Here is a 26,883-nt window from a genome sequence, read left to right as displayed (position 1 = left end):
CTCCGGCGAGGCGTTCTTGTTCACCCATCTCTTTAACTTCTCGTCGTAATAGAATGAACTCTCTTCGCCCAGTTTGGCTCTGATAGGCTTAGGCTGGTCGTTTTTCTTCTTTCCCAACCAGCCGAACCACGAGCTTCCTCCCCTTTCCGCATGCTTCTGCTGTTCCTCTTTCATCTTGGCCTCTTCTTGCTCCTTTTTCTTTTTTCCTCTTCCTCATTGTGCTTTCTCTTCTGCTCCTTCGTTTCTTCGTCGTCGTCATCATCATCATCTACCACATCGTCGTAGTACTCCTGATCGTCGTCTTCAGCATGATACCGCTTTTGATCCGTGATAACGGTAGCCGGTGACTTTGCCGGTCTGTATGGAGCAGATGGAGGGTCAAACATGCTCTGGAGATGGCTTGCATCTGCAGCATGGAACGAGGCAGCAGGCCTCAGGATTCTGCCACTAGGAGGAGGTAATGGTTCGTCGTTGGGCTCTGAATCGATGTCCGACTCGAGCTCAGGACTACGGTGGTCTTCTGGCTCTTTTTCAGCCGGATGCAATGACTCCTCTTCCTGTCTCTCTTTTTCCTCCACCTCGGCTTTCTTAGCGGCCTCGATCTCTGCAGCAGTAGGAGCATGGTAGCCCCCGTAGCTGTAGAAATCATAGGAATCGAAGTCAGGAGCCTGGGAGTCCTGGGCATTAGTGTCGTTAGGGGCTTGGGTAGATTCAGCCATAACGTTCGTAGCAGGCTTGTACCGGCTCTGCTTGGATCCGTTAGATTTTCTCGAGGTCACGTGCGCATAAGGATTGTAGACGTTCGGCTTCTTTGGCGGAGCGTTGGAAGCCTTTGGTGGCTTGTTTTCTGCCTGCGATTCAGGGAGCGTGGGTGGTGCCGCCGGCAGGGCTGGAGGCTCGTTTGATTGAACAGGAGAGATTTCCAGCGACTCAACTCGGTTTGGCACAAACTTTCTGGCAGCCGGTTGCTGAACAATGTCGTCGGTCATTATGGACGTATCATGCTCTTCACCAAAATCCGGTTTTTCTTCCTTACCAGCTGGAGCAGGTGAATAGGCACTAAAATCTGCAGGCTCCTTGCGAGGACCGTATTTGGAAACCTTTCCGGAAGCTTCACGGTTGTCCAATTGGAACGGACTTTGAGGAGCGTAAGTTTGTCCCGGCCCTGGAGTAGATGTTGTGAACGGCAGCTCAGGGCGAGCACGTCCAACCTCTACAAAAGACTGGGATCTTGCAGCAGCTGGTGGATACGAAACGGCACCCTGGGTTTGATCTGCTATCTGCGCCGAAGGGGACGATCCAGGAGATGACAAAGGAGCAGTATTCGGCATCGGCTTCTCGTTATCGTAAACGTTGCCAGCACCTTGCTGAGAAAGAGGGGCATAAGCGGAAGCCTTTTTCGACTTTGTCTTTGCCTGCGAGTAAGGCTGATGAGATTGAATAAGAGTGGAAGTTGACGATGTTGTAGGAGCAGACTGCGAGTGAGAAGAAGAGGCGTACATGCCAAACGACGGTGCTCGGGATAATGTTTGGTAAGTTGGAATCACAGGCTGAGACTGTGGCTGTATGGTGGATAAGTCCAGCTGAGATTGAGTGCGAGAGGGAGCAGGACTATATTTGGCAAAGACACCTTCCGATTTCGCTTTTTTGCCGTCCTCAAGCTCCTCACCTGCAACAAATTTGTTAAACGACTTGTCCAGATGGCCCCAAACCTTGTCCAAGCCAGATCTGCCCAACTTTCCGCCAAACCATCCAGAGACCTCGATTTCTGTCTGGGAAAGTCTCTCCAACAGCTGATCATTGGCAAATGCAACGGTAGGGTCAACGTAGGTAGCTTTGGATTTGATGACTCCTGTTGTGTGATCAACGTACTTCTTAGCCTCCGCAAAATGACCAACATCCAACAAGTAGGAAGCGTGGCGAACCTTGACGGAAAGAATATGTGGGAAACCATTTGAAAAAGCTGGAGGGATGTTTGAGGATGAACTCAACACGTACTCATAAAGCTCGTCAATGATCATCGAGTCAATGTCGCTAGGCGACACGGTTTGAATTTTAGGAATCAGTGGCAGGCCAGACAGCAAGAAACAGAGTTTGCCGTGGAGCTCAAAGCCGGCCTCTGAAAGTAAAGTACCAACTTGAACCAACACAGGAGCGGGATTCTTGTTGTTGAGAAGGACGAATGGAATAACAGATCTGAAGTTGTCGATTACCCACTCCTCTTTGCCGTGGAACTGTTCGGCACTCAATCCGTTCTCGCCTGATGATTGCAAACAGAAGCTCAGGTTCTGTTGCAGAACATCTGCCGCATCAAAGGTTCTTTCGGTGTACAGTTTGGTGACTTTAGCAAAAGCTTCTGGCCCGAGGAGGTTTGCAACAATCAGTGCAATTGCCCAGTCCTCCTCGCCAATGGCCATTTGAAGAGCACTAAGCTTGTCTCCAACTTCCAGATACTTGCTGAGGTTGAGCAAACCGACCTGTTCCAGTTTGTGCGCGTTGAAAGGCTTTTGATTAGGAACGAAGTAGGTCTCAATGCTGCTCAAATCAGTAGGTCCATCCTGACTATCGCTGACTACCAAAGAAGGATTCAAAACTTGCACGACGCTTCGCAAATACTCCTTTTGAGCAAAGTCACCAGGCTTGTTGATGTTTATGACAAGGGCTCTCATCACAGCCCACAAAAGATGGACCTCCGAGGTGAATGGGCCTTCCAAATCAGCTCCCAAAGATAGCAGCTTATCGTTGATCCATTTTTCAACGTCCTTCCTCTTGGTTCTATTTTTGACCAAGGGGCCAGGGAACTGCTGCACGAGCAATTCGTTCTTGAAGACGCAATTCCCGTCAATTATTTCCACATTGTGTTTGTGATGTCCGTAGCCGTATGAAGAAGGAATGAGGTATGCCACTTTGTTAGAGCCCGAGAAACTAAACAACGGCCACTGTCTTCTGACCAAATTTTCGGGGTTGACAACAACTGGTGCTGGAGTGGACTGGACCAGATGAGTAGATGCGTTGCTCCGCGTAGAAGAGTATCCGGAGTTTTTCCCGGGTGGAAGAAATGAGCTTCTTCTGTTGTGCGACACTGTAGGAGAACTGGTATCCGGCTTCAGATTGTCACCATAAACAGAGTCTAATGGCTGGAAATTACTCTTTGGCTGAGCCGAAGGGTGAGGAAATGGAACAAGCTTCGATTGCTGAGCTTGCGGCGCGTAGGGAGAGTACTTTGTAGCCTTCTGTGGATTTGAATGATGCCTAACTTGCGGCTGAGAAGCTCCAAGCTGGAGTTGCGGTATTCCAAAGTTATTCGTATCGCTAGCAGACTGAGCAAATTGCATGTGTGCATTAGGACTTCTTGGACTTGCTATTTTGGCGATCGGCGACTTGTGGGGCACCGGAACAACGTTGGGATTCACTGGTGGAGTGGAAGTGGTCGATGGCGTTCTCGCGTGCCCTCCAGCCTCAGCTGGCGCATACGGGTTGGTAGACTTTCTCGGCCGACCACCAACAGGAGGTGGAGGATGAACAGCGCCTGCTGGAGGTTGATTAACGCCAGCTAGCTGCGCGTTGGCAACAATAGGAGAGTAGGGACTGGCTCGTGAAATGGCGGGCGATTTTGGTTGGTATGGATTTTTAGCTGTTGAGCTGGACGCATTTAATTCATATGGATTTTTAGGATGCAAGGAAGGGGTTGCAATGCTTGGAAGCGGAAGTTCCTCAAAAAAGCTTTTTTGTGGTTTCAGTGTAGCTCTTCCAGGTGGAGGCGTCGAACGAGTAGACGAAACACTGCCAGCCCGTGGAGGCAGAGGATTCGACTGCGAAGCCGGAGATGCTGGATTGTGTGCGTGGCTTTTCTGAAGCTCAATCATAGTATACACATTCTGCTTTGGAGCTGGCGTTTTCGAGATAGGAGCGTGCTTAGCTAGCAGCTCTGCAGGGAAATCGTATGCGTCCGTCTTTTTCTTCTCTTTTTCCAGTTTTTCCTTGATATGAGACTGCTGGAACGATGGAGCTTGGAAGTTAGTGTACGAGGGTGTCAGAATGGCAGGCGGTGGTGAAGTAGTCTGGAACCCCTGTGGGGCATAGCGTGATGCAAATGCCGGAGCAGGCGATTGTCTTGACAAACCAACGGCAGGTGTCTGAGAAACGGGAATGGTGGCTTGCGCAGCAGACGGCTCATCATCCAAGAAATCGTCGTCTAGAACTTCGTCCAGCAAGAGCTCGTTATCTTCCTCGAGGAAACTCAACTTATCATCCAGCTTGGGCTCTGTTTGTTGCTCCTCCTGTGGCTTTGCTGCCTCTTCTGGCTCAGCTGGTTTCACGGTAGCTGTCACATCTTGTTCAGTAACTTCCTGGGACTTTTCTTTCTGAACTTCACTCAAAACGTCGCTATCCTCGACAGACGGGTCATTTTTTGGAGCCTCACTCGCACTTTCAACACCAAGTGAGTCCAGGAAACTCTGAGTCACGTTTACTTCATTTCCAGAGCCAGTGCCAGGAGTTGCCTCCCATGGCAGAGGGTCTTGCTCCTTGCGCTCTTCCCAAGGCAGTGGCTCGCTAGGCTCAGTGTCCCATGGAAGGATCTCCTTCTGAGGTTGTCCCAACGACCCCTCTGGAGCCTTTTCCGTCGATTGCGCCAGAGGTTGCTCCGGAGCTGTTTCTTGGGACTGTTCCAGAGGCTGTTCCTTAGGCAAAAATCCGGATGGGCCATCAGTTTCCCAAGGAAGCGATTCCACTGGTTCCTCGTCCCACGGCAGCGTCGCCTCTTCTGGTTGTGATGTCTCTGCTGGTACCGTTGTTGCAGGATCAATAGAATCTGCAGGCCCATGCTTATCCGCTTCATTCGACAACGGTTCCTGAACAGGATCTTCTATGGTGTCAGGGATATTGGCTGCAGATACATCAGGTACTTCGATCTGTTCAGGCTTCTCCGGTGTTTCTTGAATGGCTTCCACTTCCTTTTGGGGCTCCACAGGTAACTCAGCCGTCTCCGTGTTCGGTTTATTCACTGTCTCGCTCTGTTCTGCTGGCAAGGGACTTTTTTCACCGCTATCCACACTAACTGTCTCTATTACATGCTCTGTCTCGTCCTTGTCTTCAACTGGTGTGTCTTCCACATCCAACGGAGACTTGGACACGTCTGGCTGTTCTATGTGTTGCACCACGTCATTTGAAGGTATGCTATCGACGAGCAAGGAGTCCTGGGGCAGCGATTCTGGTTCTAAGGAGACCGCATGTGCGTCCTGGAGAGGTTCTGAAGAGTCGGCCGGAATCTCCTCGCTAGTTGTTCCGTTTTCAGGCCCCAACACAGCCGATCCCTCAGTCTGGTTGTTGTCCGAAATCGTCTTCTCCAGAGGCGTTTCCGCGGAATTAGCTAACGTGGGTTGATCTGAAACAGTCTCGCAATGCTCAATCTCACCTTCTGTGTGCGGAGGCTCGGATTCGAGCAGATCATCGGCCTCGATACCTGCAGGTCTCGACAAATCCTGCTTAGAGTCCTGTTTGTCGATCTCGTTGCTGGCAGGATCAGACACGGGGCTGTCAGCCAGCACAGTGTCCTGATCGGCTCCCTTCTGGATCACAGAGTCCACATCGCCGAGATTTTGCGTATTCTGAGACATTGCGAGATCTATGTTTGTGTCGTTGTCTCGCTCAGTTTCGCTCATAGTGTTATTTTTCCACTTGTTTGTTTTCCTGCCATGAACGGCGTGTCAATAAAAAAAATTTGGGCAATAAAAAAAATTCAATTATAATCATGATCGTGGGAACCAAAGGTCCTAAGGGAAAGCCGAAGATGGCTTCTGAAAAGGAGAGGTTTCTGCAGTGCTGCGGAGATATTTCGCTGGAGCTTGTTTCGTCGCTGAGCAACTCCAAAGACGTCAATCTGAATGGTCTGATCATCAGATACTCTAAAAAGTACAAGCTGAAGCAGCAGCCCCGGCTGACAGACATCATCTCGTCGATTCCTGATCAGTACAAAAAGTACCTACTACCGAAACTAAAAGCCAAGCCCGTTAGAACGGCGTCTGGTGTCGCCGTGGTGGCCGTGATGTGCAAGCCCCACAGATGCCCCCATATCGCATACACGGGCAATATCTGTGTCTACTGTCCAGGAGGACCGGACTCGGACTTTGAATACTCTACACAGTCGTACACTGGGTACGAGCCCACGTCAATGCGGGCCATCAGGGCCAGATACGACCCATACGAGCAGGCGAGGGGCAGAATTGAGCAGCTGAAGCAGATAGGTCATTCTATCGACAAGGTCGAGTATATCATCATGGGAGGAACGTTTATGTCCCTTCCGAAGGACTACAGAGAGGATTTCATAGTTCAGCTGCATAATGCACTGACAGGCTACAACGGAACAGATATAGATGAGGCGATCCGGTTTTCGCAGGAATCCGAGACCAAATGTGTTGGTATCACCATCGAAACGCGTCCCGACTACTGCACAGAGACGCATTTAGACGATATGCTTAAATACGGTTGCACGAGACTAGAAATTGGCGTCCAGTCCGTGTACGAGGACGTGGCCAGAGACACCAACAGAGGCCACACTGTCAAGGCTGTGTGCGAGACGTTCTGCTACGCCAAAGACGCCGGCTACAAGGTTGTCTCACACATGATGCCCGACCTGCCAAACGTGGGCATGGAGCGCGATCTGGAGCAGTTTAAAGAGTATTTCGAGAACCCAGACTTCAGAACCGACGGTCTCAAACTTTATCCGACTCTGGTGATCAGAGGCACGGGACTGTATGAGCTGTGGAAAAAGGGACTTTACAAGTCGTACAATGCCAATATGCTGATCGATTTGGTGGCGCGGATCATGGCGTTGGTGCCTCCGTGGACGAGAATTTATAGAGTCCAGAGAGACATTCCGATGCCGCTGGTCACATCTGGAGTGGACAACGGCAACCTGCGCGAGCTGGCGCTGGCCAGAATGAAAGATTTCGGCACCACGTGTCGTGACGTGCGGACCAGAGAGGCGGGAATCCAGGAGGTGCACCACAAGGTGCAGCCGGACCAGGTGGAGTTGATCCGTCGCGATTACTACGCCAACGGCGGCTGGGAGACGTTTTTGTCGTACGAGGACCCGAAACAGGACATTCTGATTGGTCTTTTGCGTTTGAGAAAGGCCTCGAAGAAGTACACATACAGAAAAGAGTTCCGTGGCCAGCAGACGTCGATTGTGCGCGAACTGCATGTTTACGGCTCTGTGGTGCCGTTGCACTCGCGAGACCCGCGAAAATTCCAGCACCAGGGTTTTGGCACGCTGTTGATGGAGGAGGCCGAGCGCATTGCGCGCGAAGAGCACGGCTCGGCCAAGATCAGCGTGATCTCGGGCGTGGGTGTGAGAAATTACTACAGGCGGCTTGGCTACGAGTTGGACGGACCGTACATGTCGAAGAGTCTTGACTGATTATACAAAGGAGGGTTCTATTTTGGAGCACACGTCGACGTAGCCCTTGAGGTCGTCGAGCGTGCGCACTCTGCTCCCGCTAAAAAATAATCTCCAGCAGGTGTTGGGAATGCAGTAATCGCTCGTGGATCGGTCGAAATACCACTTGTTGACCGGGTTATTCTTTCTGGAGCGCCACAGCAGCTCGTCAGAGTACGTGAGCAGCAGTGATTTGAACACGATGTCTGCTATGCCGGGGATACCTTGCAATTTGCGCAGCACGGCGAACTTGTCGAGATATGGCACCCTGCGCCCGCCTGCAGACTCCCAGGTGACGATCGCGCCACCCTCGTAGTCGCCTGCGATGATGATGGCCGCGATGTTGCCGTTTACTCGGTTCAGGTAGTGCTCGAGGTCTAGGGTCTTGCCGAACGAGTCGTTTATAAGATGAGTTAATTTATTCAGGTCGATGACTTTCTGTCGGTCGAACTCCAATAAATCGATGCCCTTGCCGTCCGGCTGGTCGTCGGAGAGATGGATCGTGAGCGGTGTGCCGCGTCTGATCACCGTGGTGTTGAGCTGCGGCGTCTTTTTCAGATTTACCGGCAGCGACGAAGAGATGGTCGGACGGTCTGTCAGGATGTTGTAGATGATCGGGTTGGTAGTGCGCGTGCCGTGGCGCAGCGTGGCAATAGCCGGCGTCGTGATGAGCCCCGTGGCCGCCGGCTGGATCGCCAGCAGCTGGTTCATTTCCGTGAGATTCTGCACATGAACGTCTCTGACCGACGAGTCTAGATGGCCGATGTAGAGCTCCGAAATGATGTCGTCGTACTCCTGGAGCAGGTTGATGTACACGTGACTCGACTGGAACCGTTCCAACGACGGGATCCCGCCGAGGTCCTCGAGATAGATGATTTTCTCGACGGTGAGCAGGTCATTTGCGTTGTTGCGACGATACGCCTCGTTGAAGCCACACAGGTTCGAAACCAGACACTTAAGTGTCTCGAACGGGGTCATCACCACCTCCGTGCTATCTTTCTTGACCGTTGTCGGGAATATGATTGGGATTATGCCGTGCAACAACGGCACCACCAGCAGTTCGGGCAGCGAGAAGTTCTCCTGTTCGAAAAGGCCCCTGACAGTGCGTGCCTGCAGATTTTCTGTCTGCAGGGCCTGGATCAGCGTGTCGCACTGGTGCACAAAGTCATTGACCGTCAGAAGCCGAGATTCGCCGGCAGCTATCTGGTGCTTTCCATCGAGCACCAAAACCGGAGACACGCCAAGCTGCACCAATTTCCGCAGGGTCAGGGCGATACCCCGCAAAGTTTCCGGGTCGAGCCGTCGGGGCGTCGGGATCCTGATCAGAGCGACGCGCAGCGTGTCCGAAAGCTGGATCTCTGGTTTCTGGGGCGGCTCCGGCAGCTGGATCTCGCTTCTGGCCGAGTGCTTGAGCAGCAAATCGTTGATCAGCTTGTCATGTTTGCTGGTCTGGGAAACAACGTCGCTGTCCAAAATGCGTCTATGGCTCTGGTAGATGTCGTTTTCCTTGAGTAGAGGATACTTGGAGAGATAGTTACGAGCCTCCCGCTTGGTGGCTGTGCTGCTGAGGATCGTGAGAATCAGGTCCTTTTTGTCATCGCTGGAGGTCTCGTGGCGTGTGATGCGCGACTCGAAGTTGGAAAGAGCCCGTTTCCACACGTTCGGGGCCGTTTGGAGCCGGCCCGGGCGAAACATAATATGTTGAGTCACGAACAATTTTCCAGTGCAGAGATGTTTCCCCGGATTGTGGCGTGAACCTATTAAAAAGGGAGATGATATATTTTGCTCGTCTTTTATTTCGCATCCCGATCAAGCAAAAACTACCATTTCATCCAAAAACCATGGGAGAAGAACCACCTCCAGCCTGTCGCACACCAATTGAGACGTTCACGCGGCCGACAATCCGCAGAAGTTCCACCAACAACTACAAAAGCGAGCTCGAAGCATACACACATCACGAGACCGACTCGCCCCAGAGACAGCTCGAGAGAAGAAAATCAGAGGAGTCCACGTACCAGAGAATGCTGCCGCAGTTCCACCGGCGGCAGATGTCGCACCACGACGACGCCGACGACGCGGCGTCGGTGATATCCAGCCGTAATTACGAACGGATGGTGGGGCAAACTACCGACGTGCAGCCGAAACCCTCGTCGGTGCCTCGGCCGCATGCTTCCAAACAGGATTCTCCTCCGCAGGAAAGGCCTGGCGATCCAGAAAGACGGCTCTCGTTCAAGTTCGACGACTACAAGAGTCACATGCTCCGCAAGAGTCTAGGCGACAACCAGGTTTAGCGGGTCTACTGGAGAAAAAAAGATACTGGCATAGGCCTGATAATGTAGCAAACAAGGTTTTGTAATATGGCGCTTCGTTTTGGTACCCGACACACCATGTATCATGCACATCGATTAATCGATTTAAAATATTTTAATAATTATTCTTTATCTTCCTTAATGAGTGCAGACAACCTGGATGCCAATTTTACAGATGACGAAGGTGAGTACCATATCAACAAGGCTAACATACGTAGATATTCTAGCGTTTGAGGAGGCCCTAAACGCTGACAATCACGCCACTGAGGAGTCAGTGATCTCCCGCGTGAGCTCGGTTGCCAACCTGGAGTACCCGCACGCGAGGCGCAAACGCCACAAGCCAGTGGTAGCTGAGCGTGTTGCCGGCTCGGTGCCGTTTGAAGCCACCAATTCGCTCAGTTTCCAGGTCCTCAGATACCCGTTTTTGTTCTTTATCATGCTCTGGCTGGCGGTATTGAGCATACTCTACATGATTGTGAGACTGTCTGTATTGGTGAGCGAGCAAATTTTGGCAAACACGGCGGAGCGCAGACAGCTGATGGCCAAGCTCCAGAGCGCGACAAACTACGACGATTACGTGGCGAAGGCCAAGGAAGTGGATGCTCAGCTGGGCCTTGACGAGTGGAAACGCGAGGACCGGTCGTCGGAGTACGACTGGCGGACACTTCGGCGACTCAAGGCCGACCTGCGGCGCCTGCGACTCGAGGAGAACTTTGAGGAGTTGATGGTGGTTCTGCAGACGTGTGTCAAGTCGAACTTTGCTGGCATCGAGAACCCAATTCTCTACTCGCAGTGCTACTACGGCACGAAACGACTGATCCAGGACTACATCCACGAGGTTGTTGCGTCGATCAACGCCATCACAGAGACCGATAAGGTTGCTGTTGAGGAAAAACACATCTTTTTCAAAATCGTCTCGCGAAACTACGGCAAGACGGCGCTCGCACTGAGCGGAGGAGCGTCTTTCTGCTATAATCATTATGGAGTTCTTAAGGCCTTGTTGGAGAACGATCTTTTGCCAAACATTATGAGCGGCACATCCGGCGGCGGCATCATTGCTGCGCTGGCCACCACCAGAACCAACAAAGAGCTGCTCTCGTTGCTGACTCCCAAACTTGCCAAGCGCATCAACGCCGCGGACGGGAAGACGATGCTGGACTGGCTCAAGCAATGGTGGGCCACAGGCGTGATTTTCGACCCAATCACCCTTGCCCGCAAGGCTCAGTGGTGGACTCTTGGCTCCACCACGTTCCAGGAGAGCTTTGAGCGCACGGGCAAGGTCCTCAACATTTCGACTACGCCGCACGAGATGCACTCATCTGAGGTTGTGTGCAATCACATCACGGCGCCCAACTGCTGTATCTGGTCCGCTTTGCTTGCCTCGGCCGCCGTTCCCGGTGTTCTCAAGCCGGTGGTGTTGATGGAAAAGGACAGGAAAACGAAAAAAATCAGGCCGTTTTCGTTTGGAAGCAAATGGCAGGACGGATCTCTCCGGTCGGACATCCCGCTGCAGTCTCTCAACGCGTATTTCAACGTCAAGTTCACCATTGTTTCGCAGGTGAACCCGCACGTTCTTCTGTGGTTCTACAAGAGCCGTGGCGACGTTGGTCGTCCTGTGCCGCGTCCAATGGGCAAGAGTTTCCGCGGCGGTTTTCTACCCAGCTACTTTGAAAATCTCATCAAGCTGGAGGGTATCAAATGGCTCAAAATGATGAAAGACTTCCAGATCATTCCGAACTTCTTGGAGAGCGACTGGTCGGACGTGTTTCTGCAGCGGTTCGACGGCACCATCACAATATTCCCGAAAATAAAAATAGCAGACTATTTCGATCTTCTGGGCGACCCCACAGAGGAGCAGCTTGCAGAGCTCATAGCGAACGCAGAGCACGTGACGTATCCGAAGCTACTGTTTATCAGGAACCGGCTGGAAATGGAGAGAGCTATAGAGCGCGGCCGCAAGCTGAGCAGAAATACAGCCACCGACGTCAACCAAACGTCTTCGAGCGAGGATCTCGATGACGACGACGACGATGACGACTATTCCGACTCCCAGACGCCATATATGGGTCTTAGACACCGAAGCATTTGATTACGGTTTATAAATCTTGAACACAAACGACTGCTCGCCAAAATCGTCAAATCCTTCTTCGCGCACACTCTGCACCTCCTTGAGGCCCAGACCCTCGATCAACGACCACAGGTGCGCGCGTTCCCGTTCGTATCGTGGCCGCAGAGGGAGCTGGACAAGCAGCTGGGCGTTTTCTGGCGCCAGAAAACGCTCAACCACGTCGCGGACTAAGATAGGGTGGTCTGCAGAGTAAATGGGGTCGCTAACAATGACGGTTGCAAATTTTCTGCTACCAAAAGCATGCGGGTTCTTCCAATCCAGGACCTCGCAGGGAAGATCCAGCTGGTTAAGCAGGATGTTCTCTCTCAAATTTGGCACAATTTCAGGCAAGTCTGTGAGAACAACATCCTTATACCCCAGCAGTCCGCAAGCAATGCCTACCAGACCGGTTCCAGCCCCGAGCTCGAGAATCGGCTCGGCTAGCCGCGGAAAATTAACCAGCCGTCGGGCCAGCATGAGCGACGATCCCCATGTCTTGAGTCCAAGGTTATCACTTGTCAGTGCTGGCTCTCGTAGACAGATTGGAGGCAGTCCGTCTACTGTGATTTTCCGTGTGAACCCTGGCGCGGCCGTACGCCCGGAGTTCTCCGAGATGATTGTCGAGGCCAGCGCCCACACGTCCTCGCGGTCGGCAGCGTCCATCCATGAAAGCGAAGACCCACAAATGCCGGTGAGATACGACACTATGTCGTTTGTTGGCAGTGCAGCCAGATCTGAAAAATTGGCGCACAGCAGCGAACAGTGGGTCTGGAGCCACGGCTCTGCAGCGGTGAAACTAGCCGGGTGATCTCGCTTGACCGTCTCTATGGACCGTGTTTGTGGACTTTGTCCGAAATTGCAAATGTCGTCTGATTTGAGCAGATACAAGACGGTCTTTAGAACACAGGCTGGCGGTCGCGAGCCTATTTGTGGGAGGTCCATGACGTGCAGTGCTGGGAGATGCGACTTCTCCTCGGACACGTTCATACGCACGGGCTCGGTTTCGACGTATTGCACGGGCGACAAAAAGTCGAGGGGGTCAAAAGACATGCAAAATAATAAATTATTATATATTTTATATATTTTACATATTTTATATATTGAGCCATGTCTCTGCCCAAATCGTACCAGCAGAATTTTTCTCCCCAGGAGATCAATTTCCTGGCCGAGCAGGAGCTGGTCACGGTGATACCGCGGTACAGTATGAACGGGGCACAGCTGATAGGCGCGAAAATGCCCAAACTGCGAGCCCTGAATAGAGAGCAGATCCCACTCTGGCTCGCGACGTTGCTCAAAAAACAGGAGAAATGCAACATCGTGGTGCCCGAGTGGCTTTCCGTGGAGTATCTGCGTGTGCGCTATGACGAGGAGATCAAGTATCCGAGCAAGTTTTCGAATCTACCGTGGCACTGGCTGCCCATAGCGAAAAAACTGCTCGACTACGCGTCCGACGACTTCATCGACCCGCCGCATGAGATCAGGTCCTTGCTCCAGGACTTGCGCGAAGTTCGACTCGTCAAGGCCAGAAAGGGAATTAGGGAGCTCAATCACGTGTATATCCAGCTGGACGGACTTTCGCTGATGGAGATCAACGAGATACGGCCGTTTATTTTAGAGGTGATGGATCAGCTACGGAAAATGAACGACAGTCTTAAAGTCAAAGCCGAAGAGGAAATGCCACGCCAGGCAGCCGCGCAGATGGACCGTGACGAAGACAGCGACGACGATATTTATCAGAAAGAGTGAGCTAGCAAACGTTTTCCACAACAACAGGCTTGCGGTCTTCTTCGCCCAGATCGGTCTTGAGTCTTCTGTCAAACAGCTCAAACAAAAACCCGAAACAGGAGCTTGTGATGGCCGAGTCATAGCGGCCCTTACTGCTTTCGTCGCGAACAAATGCATGTTGGGCATCGCAGATCTCCATGAACGTGAGCTTGGCTCCCGCGTCTCTGAGCTTGGCTCTGATGAGATCGCGGCCCTCAGGCGGCACGTGGTTGTCGAGCGTGCCAAAAAACATCACCAGCTCCTGTCTGTGGTTGTCCAGCTCCTTGCACACTCGCTCCAGCGAATCGTCGCCGCCTTTTCCTAGCGACTTGGAGTGGATATCGGTGGCAAAAAAACACACGGCCGCGGTGATGCGCTGGTCAAGAAGCGCGCGAAACGCCAAATGGCCGCCCAAACACATTCCAGTGGCACCGATTTTCCCGTTAAACGTGTCCAGCGAGTACAAATAATCACAGCATAGTTTATTGTCCTCATCGTAGGAATCGATGGTTTTTTCGACCTTGTACCGGTTGCCGTCGTCCGTTCCCTTCACGTCATAGGCCAATGGACGGTGGTCGACAAAATCGTGGTAAATCGACGGAGCCACGCAAATGTAGCCCTCGGCTGCGATCTTCTTTGCAAACCGTGCAACAGGACCCGTCACCTGGTAGATCTCGCTGTACACCACGACTCCGGGAAACTTGGCCCGTGGATATCCAGGGATTTTTGGGTGGAACGTGTATATTCTCATCGTGTCCCCCTTGGACGTCTTGACGTCCGTGTACGATTCGGTGATGAGCATGGTAAAATTGTGGTTCGAGGTGTCGTATAATAAAAAATACAAAAAATAAATATTTTTCGATATATTATTTGATGTTTGTCGGAGCGTCTTCTTTCGCCAGACCGTCGGCGGCTCGCTCGTTGCTGAATTTTGCACGCCATGCCTCCAGCGCTGCTGGTAAGTCGAAAAAACCAATTCCACGCCCAGGCATCGACCGGATCGGCGTCCCTTTCGACCCCTACGTGCCCATGAGAATGTCCCGTCTACCTAGTCCGCTCACGGCCCCAAAAGTGTACTTAAAAAGCATCTGGAACCGTCTTCTGCTTTTCGCATACAACCAGGTCCAGGTCTACTACTTCAAGAAGTCGATGGGCAAGAAGTACAAGCCGAACTTTCTCAAATGGAAAAACGAAGCCATCGAGACGTTCGTCAGAGTGAACAAGGGATTCGCCGAGAAAAAACTACCCTCGATCCGCACAAACGTGTCCGAGTACGTCTACAGCGCGCTGGAGGCCAGAACCAAACGCATGCCTGCCACGACGACCATGGGCTGGGAGCTCGTGAAGTTTAACTCGGTACCAAAAATAATCAGTGTGCACTCGTTCCCGCACGAGGACGGAGTTCCTCTTCTTCTGCAAATTGTCTACAAGTTTGACACTAAGCAGCAGCTTGTCGTCAAGAAGGCGGGCCAAGACGTCCAGAAAAACGTCAGAGACTTAACAGAGTATCTGGCTTTCAATATCGACCCATTCACCGATAGAATCGTCCTGGCCGGTTCCGTGTTTGAGTCGCCTGTGTCCAGAGGCGTGGCTCCCAAGGAGGCTGGCGGAAAAGAAGAGATCATGGCCCAGATGAAGGCCCACGGAGATATTTACCGCATAGAACAACCTCAAGAATAAACTGTATATAAATCAAACGTGCCTAGTCCAGGATACTAGTGGCCTGGGCTGGCACGGTATTCAGATCCAAAGTACATAGACTTTGATTGCCATGTGTGAGATGGAACGTCTCGTCGCCCTCAATGTCGTCGCCGTCCGAAAGAAGTCCCAAATTCTCCTCCATGCCGTGAGAGTCTTGCTCGATCACGTTCTGGTAGGACGGAAGATCGTCTTCGTAGTATGCCAAGGAAGATCTCGACGGAACATGGCTGGCGTTCTCGTAGTCAAACTTTCCATTGATGGTGATCGCAGGACGGTTAATGACGTTCTCTTTCGAGACCGATGGCTTCAGAAGACTACTCAGCTGGCCCCCTGCGCTGGAGGGCTTGATATCCTTCTTTGCAAAGAGTTCCTCATCTTCTGCGTCTGCCGTCTGGAGCAAGCTATCGAGGTTGTTGAAGCTCACGTCGTTCATGTTGTTCAGGTTGAGCCCGCTCAAACTGCTGCCATTATGGCCCATGCTGTAAGATGCAGGAGGGGAGCTGGAGCCGATCGAGAACGGCGACTGCGAGAGCATTGTAGTAGAATTGAACGTCGAAAAGTACTGGTTCGGGATGTTGTAGCCACTCATCATCGGAGACGAAGGCTGCAGCACGGCTTCTTCGAATGTGGGCAGATCTTCGTCTATGTCGTTGTTCTGCTCGCAATCGGCACTAAAAGCAAAGCCGTCAGTGGGTTTTGAGGCATCGAGCGCTGACGACCTCACGGCATACTCATAGCTAGGAAGCTCGACATTTTCGCGCACGCAGAAAGGCGAGACGAAGACAATAGGCGTGTCCACAATCACTTCGTAGTGATGCATCTTCGGCTCGCCGTTGTGGTCGGTTTTGTTTTCGTAGGGTTTGCTGATGCGAAAACAAACTTGCAGTCGATGCTTGATATTCACGTTATGGAAATTAGTGTCTGGATAAAATGAGAATTCTTGCAACCGATCATCTTCTTTATTTGACATTTTTGGTGGATAGGATGTCTTTTTGGGAGACAAAATAGGCGAAAGCAAAGGCGATTTGGACAGCCATCCAGAACTCTCTTCTTCCTGTTGATCATTTTCGCCCTGCGAGCTCATAGAAAAAATGGACACCTCGTCGCCTACAGGAGGCGGATCGATATCGTTGTCGTTGCCATCAAATCCGTTGTGAGTAAGAGCATCGTGGGTTTCAGAAATGAGTTTCGTTTCGTCATTGGCAATGAAACGCAGCGGACATTGCAATTTGACAGGATTCGTGATGCTGACTTCTTCCTGTGAAGTCGAAGGCAAAGAGCTGGAACTGGAGTTTTTAGATGGTTCGAGCAGCTTGGCCATTCTTTTGGTTCCCAGATGCAAGTTATTGAAAGATCCGGATCTGCTGCGTCCATCGAAATCTGGCACTTTTCCGTTGTTGTAACAGAAGGTTAGCAGGTTCTCGTTAGCACAGCCCTTGATGATCTGGGTGTTCATGGCAGAGGTGTGGTTCTTTTCCTTGGTTTTGATCTCCATTAACGTCACCTTGCGCTCTTTGCATCCTGAACGGTCCATTGAGCCCACCTCGGTCTCGTACTTACGATCTTTTGAGATGTAGGTGATTTTTTCCACAATGTTGATCTTGATCCGTTTCAAAGAGAGATTTTTCACCAAGGGAATGAGCTTCATTTGCAAAACAAAAGTCGAACTTCTCATGTAAGGGTCGCTGATGCCAGACTTTGGAGACAGCTGGATGAACTTCCGAGGCAGCAGAATCTCGTAATTGAGAGAATCGCTCCAAATTTTGTTGACGTAGATAGATTTGTTCAAAGTTGACGTGGCGTCGGAAGGAGGCAGACGAATAACCGGAAGCTCGTGGCTAAAATCGTAAATTGGATTGGCGGACTTGTGGGAAGCTGAGGTGGTCGAAGAAACGGAAGAAGATCTGTGGCGGCCGAGTTTTCTTCGAATGCTCTTTGAGGTGTTGGAGTTAAAATAGCTTCCAACTATATCGGTGTCTTCATAGCGATGGTGTTGCGGGACGGAAAGCAAAGCTGATGGGGGAGGAAGAATGGCAGGAACATATTGTGCAGACTCAACTTGCACATGCAGATTATGCGAGACAGTAGCAAGAGGTGTCCGCACGGTTTCGGGAGTGTTGATCGGATACACCACAGGAAGCAAAAAAACGTAGTAGCCGGGCTGGAAATTCCGTGATTCAGCTTCGACCCCTGCAAAAAGGTCCTCGTGTTTGACGGTGTCTTTGCCGTTGTCGTCGATCTCATTGACAAAATCCTTTGGACTCAGGGGCTCGTAGTATCGAAGTTCCTGTGCTGCAGATGGAGAGCGCAAAACTTCTGCCGAAGTTTTGGTGGACGACGTGACCTCTGACTCTGCATCCTGAGCAAATTCGAAGTTGAACTCCTCCACACTGTCTGGATCGCTGTCAAAGACTTTGAACGGAATGAAGCAGTCCGGGTTGCGGAGATCCAGGTCCCAATCAATGTCCTTAGACACTCTGTATTTTTCCTTGAATGCCAATTTGTACTTTCCCTTTGCATTTTCCACGCTGATTCCAGAAGTCCAGTTCGTTGTCGCATCGGCGTAGTAGCGCGCCCGAGCTATAGAGGTCAGCGACTGGGTCTTCATGAGCTTGATGACCACCACGAATGTGTGGCTGGCCACGGTGTGATGCAACGTCCGCGGCTGGCGCAAACCCTGCTGTCCTGGCTCTGGGGTCTCCTCGATGTCAGATTCGTCCATATCGCCCTCTTCGTCCTCTTCGGGGACGTCATCTGAAAGCTGGTCCTTCTTTTTGGCCGGGTTGTAAGGGAGGAACAGCATTTGGCCCGTTCCCGATAGGAAAGCCTGCACTGACTTTGGAGCGGAGTTGCCGAATATTTTCAGCGCAGACTTGCCGATTTTCGAGCCGTGCTTGAACTTCACGAGGCCGGCGCTGAAGCCGCACTGCGACAAATACGAGGCTAGTGCGTCGTTGTAGGGTTTCATGTTTGTCTTGCTGAGATCGGGGGACTCGCCAGCGAGGTCTTCGTTGCTTAGAGTGAAAGAGTGCACATCGATGCTGTTTCTGGGGGAGTAGGGGTTAGGGTTCATTGGGCTTGTTCCGGCCAACGACTGCAGTTTCTGCTTGAACATCTTGATGGAGCTCGATCGCGACGTCCTCGGGCCTACGTTTCCTATACTTTTCGTCCCGGAAGTGGAGTGGGCTAAATGGTCGGACGATAGGGACATGGTCTTGGAACAATCGGAAACGATATTGAACAGCGTCTCAAGAGTGTATCCTGTGTGTTCCCAACGGCCTGTGTTATTGTAGCTACACTTTCAACTGTAAGAGCGAAAAAAACCCTCAAGCCTAAATGTAGAGCAAGATCAATTTGACACCAATTTTATTAGCTTGGTAATTTTTCTTGTCGCACCTAATTAGTATTATTCACATGGGCGGTGGAGAGAAAAAAATCCTCGACGGAGTTAGACTCGTGGTGATTCCGCGTTCGCGGTCCAAAGTCGACCGAGCCCGCATGGATATTTGGAAACGACAGGGGGCCGTTTTGGACTCCGTGGTAAAAAGCCCTGACTCGATAGTGGTGGTGGCTAGACCGTTAAGCAAGGCCAAGTTCGACAGCTCCGTGGGGGCCAAATACCGCGGGCAGCCGGTCGTGAGACCTGAGTGGGTGGTAGACTCGCTCGTGAACAGGCGATTGATGCCGCTTGACAAGTATCAGTACAGCTTTGATGAGAAAAAGCCTGAGCCTACTAAAGAGCCAGAAAAATTGGAAGCAAGCGACCCGCACAAGGCGGACCAGCGTTTGGTTGGATTTTTAAGCATGGGCGCGCGTGGCGAAAAAGGCCGGATGGGCGAGTTTGCCAACAATGCCAAGGTGGTAAAACGGTTCGAGGAAGCGATAAGGATATACGAGCTGATGCAGTTCTTCGACAAAAACAATGCTTTCCGCATCAAAAACTACCGGCTCGCGATCAGCGCGATCGAGAGTCTGGACAAGCCGCTGACAAGCGCACAGGACCTCAAGCAGTTCGGGCTGGACCGTGGTGGCATCGCGCAGCATGTCGAGGAAATCCTACAAACGGGCACGTTCTCGAAGCTGGAAACCCTGAAACAGCAGGAGATGGGCGACGAGCGGTACCAGCTGATGACGCAATTCAAGAAAATATACGGCGTCGGAGACAAAACGGCGTACCGTTTTGTCAAGGCGGGCTACAAAAGTATCCAGGACATTGTGCACGACCAAGAAATGTATGCAAGTCTCACGGACGCCCAAAAGCTGGGAATTCTGTACTTCGACGAATGGAACGAGCGGATACCACGCACAGAAGTGGAGGAGCACTACAATTTTGTGGTGAGAGAGGCGGAAGAAATCGATAAAAACCTAAAAGTGATGCTAATGGGGTCGTATCGACGGGGAGCTGAGACGAGCGGCGACATCGACCTGATTGTCTACACGGAGGGCGTCAATGAGGCAAGCCAGGTCCACGAAAACCTGTACAAACTCACCCGCAGGCTCCAGGAGTCCGGATTCATCGTCTGTTCGATGACAGAAGTCTCGCCCGCAATGCACAAGTTCAACGGCGGCTGCAAGCTGCCAGGAGCACAAAAATGTCGTCGGCTAGACATAATTGGCATCCCGCACGCGGAGCTCGGGGCGTCGACGATCTATTTTGTCGGGAACGACATATTCAACAGATGTCTACGGATGCTTGCTCAGATCAAAGGGTATCATCTGAGCAACAAAGGCCTGTTTCTGGCTGCAGATAAATCCCTTGTCGAGAGCTTTGACGAACGCAAGATTTTGCACACGCTGGGTCTCGATTGGGTGGAATATAAGCATCGAAACATTTAGCTACATATCTGAAACCAAGCGCAAGCAGGAAATTTATTGCACGCGCGTGCGGCTCGCAGCAGCCGGTTTCAAATTTTGCAACCAGCCATAAAAACCGGCACGCTGGCATTTTTCTGTGTCACAAGAAATACACGAGACGATTGGAGCCAGACACCACACAGAGGTTGCCGCCACTAGTCACTGGCTTTTATAGAGCTATCCCATCGCATTGATTTCCAAACTGTCCAAGTAACCCCTCTACTGATACCCCTATAGATGTCTGCCAATAGCAAGTCAAAACCGCCGGCATTGGACCTTGGCAAGCAGTCCAAGGCGGAGCTGGAGAAAATCGCATACCACATCGTGTCGCCCGGTCTGCCGCCACTCAGTGACAGAAACAAGAGCCGGGTCCGCCAAAGCAAATCCATCGAGGCACAACAGAAACGTCTGATCAATGAGCGTGCCGGCAGCAAGAGCCCTGCAGAAGTGAAGAAATCACCCGGTATAGGTGTCGGTAAGGACATTCCGCGCTTGAAAAGAGCCAAGCCGCCTCCCCCATTGAATATCCGCCACGGCCCATTGCGACACGGTCTGGCCATGAGATCGGCACCATTGCGAGGGCACCGTGTGCTGATGCGGCCATATCCTGCGCCACAGCCTCTCTACACTTCTCCCCATGGATACTATCCTTATCCTCCTGCCTATCCTCCTGCCTATCCTCCCTCTTATCCACTTGCCTATCCCCCTGCCGTGTACCCGTCGCCGCCCCTGGTGCGATATCATCAGGTGAGCATGGACAACGGAGAGTACGTTGTGGTGAAGACGCCGCGTTCTGACGACGACCCGATGCGAGACGAGGTGGACGAGGAAAAGGACGCAGAGTCGTCGCTCGACGACGACGTCGAGAGCCGCGCAATTGAGGACGGAGCCGTGCCCAGCGAGATTGCGTCTGATCCACCGATGGATGCGCCCGTCGCACTGGTCTCGGGCGACCTGCGACTAGGTTCCGAGGTCTACACGTACGAGGTGCCCGTGCACGAAAAAACAAGCGATTTCCGCAAACATTTCCTGCGCCTGGCAGGAGCCATTTTCGACGACTATATAGCCAGGGCTGGAGATTGATGATTATGTAAGGGCGAAAAAATATTGGTTAAAATTTAGAGATTGGATCGCTATTTTTTTATTTATTTATTCATGTTTCCCACAAAAGTCAGTGCCCGGCAAACGTGGCGTTGCGTGAGGCCCGCCATAAGCAGAGTCGCGTGGCAGCCGTGTCGCCAGTTTACCCCACAGCCCAACGACCTCGCCAGACGGGTCTTTGACGACCCAGACACCTGGCGACAGTACAAGGATAAACGCCCGGGGCTGCCGTTTGGGTTCCACAACTACACGTCGGGCTCGGTAGGCATGTTTCTGAATCCATATCTGAAGCGGCCGTCTGGGCTTTTAGAGTTTTGCAAAGAGTCTCTTCTGCGAGCTCGGCAACTCACCGTGTCCATCATAGCAGACGATTCAGCTGCTGGTTTGCGCCAATATATCAGAAACCTGGATAGACTTAGCGACATTCTGTGTCGTGTCATAGATCTGTGCGAATTTGTGCGTGTGGCGCATCCCAACAAGGCGTTCGTCAACGCAGCTGCCGACTGCCACAAGGAGATGTTTCGGTTCATGAACGAGCTAAATACGTCTGAGGAGATGTATCTAAAGCTTGAACGCGTGCTGCACGACCCAGAGCTGAGCAAGGAACTGAGCATGGAAGAGATCAGCGTGGGGAAGTTGCTGTATGCAGACTTTCAGAAGGCTGGGCTCGGACTCGCCGGCGAGGGCAAGTCGACGTATGTGGAGCTGAGCCAGCACATTGCCGAGGTCGGCCAGCAGTTTGCAGACGAAGTGTACGAGGTGGAGTCGGCAGAAGTGTTGGTTCCGAAATCAGAGGTCCAGCCGGGCGATTTCACACCAGAACTCGAAAAATACATTCACGTGACCGCCAAGGGCGTCAAGATCCCGCTTTATGGACACGTTCCGATGGAGGTTCTGCGGACTTGTCCAAATAGAGACGTGCGGCGGCGTGTGTGGGTCGCCATGCACACGGCGAAACCGATTCAGCTCAAACGACTGACGCATCTGGTGATCTACAGACGGCTCCTGGCTGCGCAGTTCCAGCACGACAGTTTTGGCGCCTACCAGCTGAACGACAAGATGGCGCGGTCTCCTGAGAACGTTCGACGGTTCCTGGAGAAGCTGGCGATAGAAATCCGCCCAGAGGTCGAGCAGGAGCTCAAGGTGCTGGCGAAAAGCGTCAACATAGAATCTGACCCGATCAAGGAAATCAGGCCGTGGGATCGCGAGTACTTGGCCGCCAGGTATCTGAGCCGGCAGAAGAGCTCGAGTACCGAAGATATCAGCGCCTACTTCTCTCTGGGAACAGTGGTGCAGGGTCTTTCTGATTTATTCAAGAGCATTTACGGCATCGAGCTACGGCCGGCCAAAGTGCAGCCGGGCGAGGTCTGGGAGCCCAGCGTGCGCAAGTTTGAGGCTACGAGCGACAAAGACGGCGTTGTGGGCATTATTTATATGGACCTATTCTACAGATCCAACAAGACGCTGAACCCAGCACATTTCACCATCTGCTGCTCGCGGAAAATATATCCAGAGGAATTGGACGAGAACGACCCTTTTAACCTGAAACTTCCCACGGTTCAGACTAAAAAGCATGGCGACGACACGTTCCAGCTGCCTGTGATCTCGCTGGTGTGCAATTTCCAGCCCGAACACGGCCACGGCGACCAGGAAAAATGTCTGTTATCTCTTGCACAGGTGGAGACGCTTTTCCACGAGATGGGCCACGCGATGCACTCGATGCTGGGCCGCACAAACCTGCACAACGTCAGCGGAACAAGGTGTCCAACAGACTTTGTCGAGCTGCCGTCAATCCTGATGGAGTTTTTTGCTAAAGACGAGCGCGTGCTACTGTCGTTCGCCCGCCACCACAAGACCGGTGAGCCCCTCCCGCAGGCGCTGCTCCGCCGCCACCAGGCAGACCACTCGTTCCTCGACAAGTGCGAGACTTTTAGTCAGATCAAGATGGCATACTTGGACCAGCAGCTGCACGGGGCAATCGATTTCAACTTCGACCCTCTGCGGTGCTACCACGACGTCGAGCGCCACTTCGAGGCGTTCAAGGACGACGAGTCGTCGTGGGTCGCCAAGTTCGGCCATCTGTACTCGTACGGCGCGATGTACTACTCGTATCTGTTCGACAGAGTGATAGCCACCCGGATCTGGGAGCATCTGTTTGCCGAAGATCCGTTCTCTCGTACAAGCGGCGACAAGTTCCAGAACCAGGTCCTCAAATGGGGCGGCTCACGCGACCCGTGGGAGCTCGTGGCCGACGTGCTGGAGTTGCCGGAGCTGCGCCGAGGCGACGCTGCTGCGATGGAGCTGCTGAGCCATAACGGCGCGTCGATCGACGCGGCGACGCACTAGGTTGTAGAAAAACGTGGAAAAATAATGTAGTATATTGTTATGAGTGAGACCATTAAAGTAACGATCAAGTAAGTATCGCTTTCGAGCCGTCGCTAACACGCAGATCGTCCGGGGACAAGAAGTACGAAGTGAGTCTGTCGCCTTCGTCGACGATCGCGGAGGTGAAAGAGCAGCTGGCGGGAGAAACAGAGATTCCTGCTGATAGGCAAAGACTCATCTATTCGGGTAAAGTGCTGAAGGACGCGGAAACCGTTGCCGCATACAAGATCCAGGACGGCCACACGATCCATCTGGTGAAGGGTGCGGCCAAAAGCGGCAGCGCAGGCCCGGAATCAACAGCAGCCTCAAGTGGACAGCCAGGGGCAAACTCCGACACCAGCATTCCACAGAACATCGCTGCCGGCCAAGGCGCATTCAACCCGCTGGCCGGGCTCACCGGTGCACGGTACGCGGGCCTGAACGTGCCTATGCCTTCAATGGAGTCTCTGGGCTTTGGTGCCGACGGAATGCAGCTTCCGGACGAATCCCAAATGGAACAGATGATGGAAAACCCAATGTTCCAGGAAAGCATGCGTGCGATGCTTTCTGACCCACAAATGTTGGATTTTTTGATCCAGCAGTCGCCTCAGCTGAGTGCGATGGGCCCTGCGGCCAGAGAAATGTTGCAGAGTGAATACTTCCGCAACATGTTGACTAATCCACAGATGATGAGAAGCATGATGCAAATGCAAAGAGGTATGGGCGGTCCCTCTGCACCTGCGTTCCCTGCTCCTGGCGGAGCGTCTACGGAAGCGGGAAATAGCACTTCGACCACTAATGCTGGCGGATCAGGGACTGGTTCTGGGTCTGGCTCAGGATCGGGCTCCACCACTGGATCGGCCGCCGCAGCCAACCCATTCGCCGCTCTTTTGGGCGGAAACATGGGCGCCGGCCTTGGTGGACTGGGAGCATTGGGTGGATTCCCTGGTTTTGCTGCTCCAGCCGATAACAGGCCGCCTGAAGAGGTGTTTGAGGTGCAGTTGCGTCAGTTGAACGATATGGGATTTTTCGACTTTGACAGCAACGTGCGTGCGCTCAGAAGAAGCGGTGGGTCCGTGGAGGGGGCGATCGAGGCATTGTTGAACGGTAATATATGATGGCGAGCGCACTGTCTAGTGCTATGTACTGAATGTAACCTGTTGCAAATATGCGGATGGTGCGAGGTGTAGGTCTCTGTGGCCGCCGGGGTGTTAGGCGTGGACTATTTTCCAAATTCTTGTGGAATATATGAACACTGTCTTCAGTGCCAACAGGGGCTACTTTCTGTGTCCAGATGCGGAGGAGGCATTTGACACTGGTTCCTTGTATACAAACGGTTTTGATCAGCTGGAGCCTGCCGATGACGAGTTGATTGCCGAACTTCCCGAGCGCGAGAAGCCTGCCAACGAAAGTGCCCGTGCACGCAAGAAACGGGAAAAGCAGCAGCATAAACAGCGCCGACAGCGTAAGAGTCCGCGGTCCGAGTGGTCAGTCGTGCAGGAGCTGTGCTCTGGTGACGATAAAGTGCTCAAATTCCACGAGATCACCGTGTATCGCGAGGATATCCTGAATCTTCGAGACGACGAGTGGCTAAATGACAACAATTTGGCCTTTATCTACGAGTATATTACCCGCGTGCACATTGAGCCGACGCTGAGACGTCGAATCCGCTTTTCCAACAAGCAAATGATAGAAACGAGCATAATTTTACTTATGCCTACATTTACGTTTTTGCTGGCCCATCATCCGGAGCCAACCCAGCTCAGGGGTGTTCTTCCGCCGATCGAAAAGGCGAAATTTGTCTTTATGCCTCTGAACGATAACGAGGACCTTGGGGTGGCCGAAGGCGGCTATCATTGGTCCCTGGTGGTGCTCAGTGTCGAGGACCGGCTGGCTATGGTTTACGATTCGATGGAGTCTGCCAACGAGCAAGAGACAAAACAGCTTGTGAGCAAAATTGAGCAGTACTATGGGGCCAAATTCAGAATCGTAGTCGATGCACACCCACCGCAGCAGAGCAACGGGTCCGACTGTGGAATCAGTGTGGCTGGGTTCACGGCGATTTTGGTAGCGCGGTTGCTGAAGGCAGAGGAAAAACATAAAATTAATATGAGCATGGAAAACGTGCGCTTCAGCGCTCTGGACGCTCGTTTGTTTGTTCTGAAATGCATCAAACGGCTAAGAGACGAGACAGAGAGTGACTGACGCGCGTATAGACAAATTAGAGCGAATGACATGGTATTTGTAGTGAATGGATATGACCCTAGAGGTTGCTTTGTGGTCTTTGAGACCTCTAATATACTAAGTACAAGACAAGACGCACTGTATTTCAGATACGGCGAAGTTGTCAATTGCGTACTTTGCACGCCATGCCACGCCAAACGTCCACTATCGTGACGTTGAGCGGTCTCTTGATTACCGACATAGCTATCCTAAGTAAGCACACCTGAGACCAAATATAGCTGTACTCTGCTTGTCATAATATACTTTGGATAACCTAGCTTGTAGCTTGAAACGGCTTGTAGTCTTTACTTACGGCAACTTAGCATTATATCTGCCCTTACCAGACATATTCCAGCCCAAAAACATTAGCACATCAAGTTTGAAAGTATGCTCATTTTCTGAGTACTAGCTCTCATCCTTGCCTAGTAAATACCTGGCCGAAATCTGGCTCTCAGCCCAGCCCCAATGATCATTGTTCCCAGACGCGCAAGTCCTGTGGTACACCTGTAACAATATACTCTCGGTTCATCTGCTCCAAACGCATTATGTAAGCGATTTTGACATTTATTTCACATTATTTATTTTCATTTCTCATTCCGCCAATTCATGACATATGTGCCCGTTGGATACATTGCCCCTCGATTTCCGGCTCTAGGATGGCCTCTAACTAAGTACTATCTCTACTACACCAAAGATGTGGTCAAATTTACAATGTTCTGGTGCATTATTTTGATGACCGCGTTCTATTTGGCTGCCGCACTGATCGCCTCCTTCACATACTACAAGAACAACAAGGACAGCAAGAAAAAAGGTACCGCCCTGGTGGCTATCGTCGGGGTCTATGTGCTTGTTGGAGTGATCCAGGCAGTGTTGTCTGGATCGCTAATTGGCCTGCTACTTGCCGAAATATACAAAAGCGGTCAGTTTGGACTGAACCCATGGCTAACGTTCATCTACGGCATCATTGTGGTGCTCTTCAATATTGCAACTTCGTATTCGCTAACCAGTGTTTTATTATAAAG

The 26,883-nt window shown here is 52.0% G+C and overlaps 16 protein-coding genes across 16 annotated transcripts; 12 read left to right on the top strand and 4 right to left on the bottom strand.

Annotated features, from left to right (window-relative positions):
• Positions 1–170: 170 nt before the first annotated feature.
• HPODL_00489 (COPII coat assembly protein SEC16) lies at positions 171–5,618 on the bottom strand (the record flags this gene model as incomplete). The annotated part of the gene is made up of 1 exon (XM_014080443.1): positions 171–5,618. The coding sequence occupies one exon, from the start codon at positions 5,616–5,618 to the stop codon at positions 171–173; it is 5,448 nt and encodes a 1,815-aa protein (XP_013935918.1).
• Positions 5,619–5,752: 134 nt separating this feature from the next.
• HPODL_00488 (Elongator complex protein 3) lies at positions 5,753–7,420 on the top strand (the record flags this gene model as incomplete). The annotated part of the gene is made up of 1 exon (XM_014080442.1): positions 5,753–7,420. One exon carries the CDS (start codon positions 5,753–5,755, stop codon positions 7,418–7,420), a length of 1,668 nt encoding a protein of 555 aa, XP_013935917.1.
• On the bottom strand, positions 7,421–9,133 carry HPODL_00487 (Acetylglutamate synthase (glutamate N-acetyltransferase), mitochondrial enzyme; the record flags this gene model as incomplete). Its single annotated transcript, XM_014080441.1, has 1 exon — positions 7,421–9,133. The coding sequence occupies one exon, from the start codon at positions 9,131–9,133 to the stop codon at positions 7,421–7,423; it is 1,713 nt and encodes a 570-aa protein (XP_013935916.1).
• Positions 9,134–9,279: 146 nt separating this feature from the next.
• On the top strand, positions 9,280–9,729 carry HPODL_00486 (uncharacterized protein; the record flags this gene model as incomplete). Its single annotated transcript, XM_014080440.1, has 1 exon — positions 9,280–9,729. The coding sequence occupies one exon, from the start codon at positions 9,280–9,282 to the stop codon at positions 9,727–9,729; it is 450 nt and encodes a 149-aa protein (XP_013935915.1).
• A 159-nt stretch (positions 9,730–9,888) lies between these two features.
• On the top strand, positions 9,889–11,836 carry HPODL_00485 (Patatin-like phospholipase domain-containing protein; the record flags this gene model as incomplete). Its single annotated transcript, XM_014080439.1, has 2 exons — positions 9,889–9,931; positions 9,966–11,836. The coding sequence occupies 2 exons, from the start codon at positions 9,889–9,891 to the stop codon at positions 11,834–11,836; spliced, it is 1,914 nt and encodes a 637-aa protein (XP_013935914.1).
• Positions 11,837–12,170: 334 nt separating this feature from the next.
• On the top strand, positions 12,171–12,662 carry HPODL_00484 (uncharacterized protein; the record flags this gene model as incomplete). The annotated part of the gene is made up of 1 exon (XM_014080438.1): positions 12,171–12,662. One exon carries the CDS (start codon positions 12,171–12,173, stop codon positions 12,660–12,662), a length of 492 nt encoding a protein of 163 aa, XP_013935913.1.
• A 299-nt stretch (positions 12,663–12,961) lies between these two features.
• Positions 12,962–13,600, top strand: HPODL_00483 (DNA replication complex GINS protein PSF2; the record flags this gene model as incomplete). Its single annotated transcript, XM_014080437.1, has 1 exon — positions 12,962–13,600. The coding sequence occupies one exon, from the start codon at positions 12,962–12,964 to the stop codon at positions 13,598–13,600; it is 639 nt and encodes a 212-aa protein (XP_013935912.1).
• A 1-nt stretch (position 13,601) lies between these two features.
• HPODL_00482 (putative carboxymethylenebutenolidase) lies at positions 13,602–14,420 on the bottom strand (the record flags this gene model as incomplete). The annotated part of the gene is made up of 1 exon (XM_014080436.1): positions 13,602–14,420. One exon carries the CDS (start codon positions 14,418–14,420, stop codon positions 13,602–13,604), a length of 819 nt encoding a protein of 272 aa, XP_013935911.1.
• Positions 14,421–14,491: 71 nt separating this feature from the next.
• Positions 14,492–15,298, top strand: HPODL_00481 (Protein MBA1, mitochondrial; the record flags this gene model as incomplete). The annotated part of the gene is made up of 1 exon (XM_014080435.1): positions 14,492–15,298. The coding sequence occupies one exon, from the start codon at positions 14,492–14,494 to the stop codon at positions 15,296–15,298; it is 807 nt and encodes a 268-aa protein (XP_013935910.1).
• A 22-nt stretch (positions 15,299–15,320) lies between these two features.
• Positions 15,321–18,434, bottom strand: HPODL_00480 (Protein ECM21; the record flags this gene model as incomplete). Its single annotated transcript, XM_014080434.1, has 1 exon — positions 15,321–18,434. The coding sequence occupies one exon, from the start codon at positions 18,432–18,434 to the stop codon at positions 15,321–15,323; it is 3,114 nt and encodes a 1,037-aa protein (XP_013935909.1).
• A 299-nt stretch (positions 18,435–18,733) lies between these two features.
• Positions 18,734–20,155, top strand: HPODL_00479 (DNA polymerase IV; the record flags this gene model as incomplete). Its single annotated transcript, XM_014080433.1, has 1 exon — positions 18,734–20,155. The coding sequence occupies one exon, from the start codon at positions 18,734–18,736 to the stop codon at positions 20,153–20,155; it is 1,422 nt and encodes a 473-aa protein (XP_013935908.1).
• Positions 20,156–20,410: 255 nt separating this feature from the next.
• On the top strand, positions 20,411–21,256 carry HPODL_05156 (uncharacterized protein; the record flags this gene model as incomplete). The annotated part of the gene is made up of 1 exon (XM_014080432.1): positions 20,411–21,256. One exon carries the CDS (start codon positions 20,411–20,413, stop codon positions 21,254–21,256), a length of 846 nt encoding a protein of 281 aa, XP_013935907.1.
• Positions 21,257–21,328: 72 nt separating this feature from the next.
• Positions 21,329–23,620, top strand: HPODL_00478 (Mitochondrial intermediate peptidase; the record flags this gene model as incomplete). The annotated part of the gene is made up of 1 exon (XM_014080431.1): positions 21,329–23,620. One exon carries the CDS (start codon positions 21,329–21,331, stop codon positions 23,618–23,620), a length of 2,292 nt encoding a protein of 763 aa, XP_013935906.1.
• Positions 23,621–23,659: 39 nt separating this feature from the next.
• On the top strand, positions 23,660–24,756 carry HPODL_05155 (uncharacterized protein; the record flags this gene model as incomplete). Its single annotated transcript, XM_014080430.1, has 2 exons — positions 23,660–23,688; positions 23,724–24,756. 2 exons carry the CDS (start codon positions 23,660–23,662, stop codon positions 24,754–24,756), a joined length of 1,062 nt encoding a protein of 353 aa, XP_013935905.1.
• Positions 24,757–24,886: 130 nt separating this feature from the next.
• Positions 24,887–25,843, top strand: HPODL_00477 (uncharacterized protein; the record flags this gene model as incomplete). The annotated part of the gene is made up of 1 exon (XM_014080429.1): positions 24,887–25,843. The coding sequence occupies one exon, from the start codon at positions 24,887–24,889 to the stop codon at positions 25,841–25,843; it is 957 nt and encodes a 318-aa protein (XP_013935904.1).
• A 624-nt stretch (positions 25,844–26,467) lies between these two features.
• HPODL_00476 (uncharacterized protein) lies at positions 26,468–26,881 on the top strand (the record flags this gene model as incomplete). Its single annotated transcript, XM_014080428.1, has 1 exon — positions 26,468–26,881. One exon carries the CDS (start codon positions 26,468–26,470, stop codon positions 26,879–26,881), a length of 414 nt encoding a protein of 137 aa, XP_013935903.1.
• Positions 26,882–26,883: the final 2 nt, after the last annotated feature.

The sequence above is a fragment of the Ogataea parapolymorpha genome, chromosome III (genome assembly GCF_000187245.1).
Source record: "Ogataea parapolymorpha DL-1 chromosome III, whole genome shotgun sequence".
Taxonomy (NCBI): Eukaryota; Fungi; Ascomycota; class Pichiomycetes; order Pichiales; family Pichiaceae; genus Ogataea; species Ogataea parapolymorpha.
The sequence above is the reverse complement of the archived record's forward strand: the minus strand, read 5'-3'. Positions and strand labels throughout refer to the sequence as shown.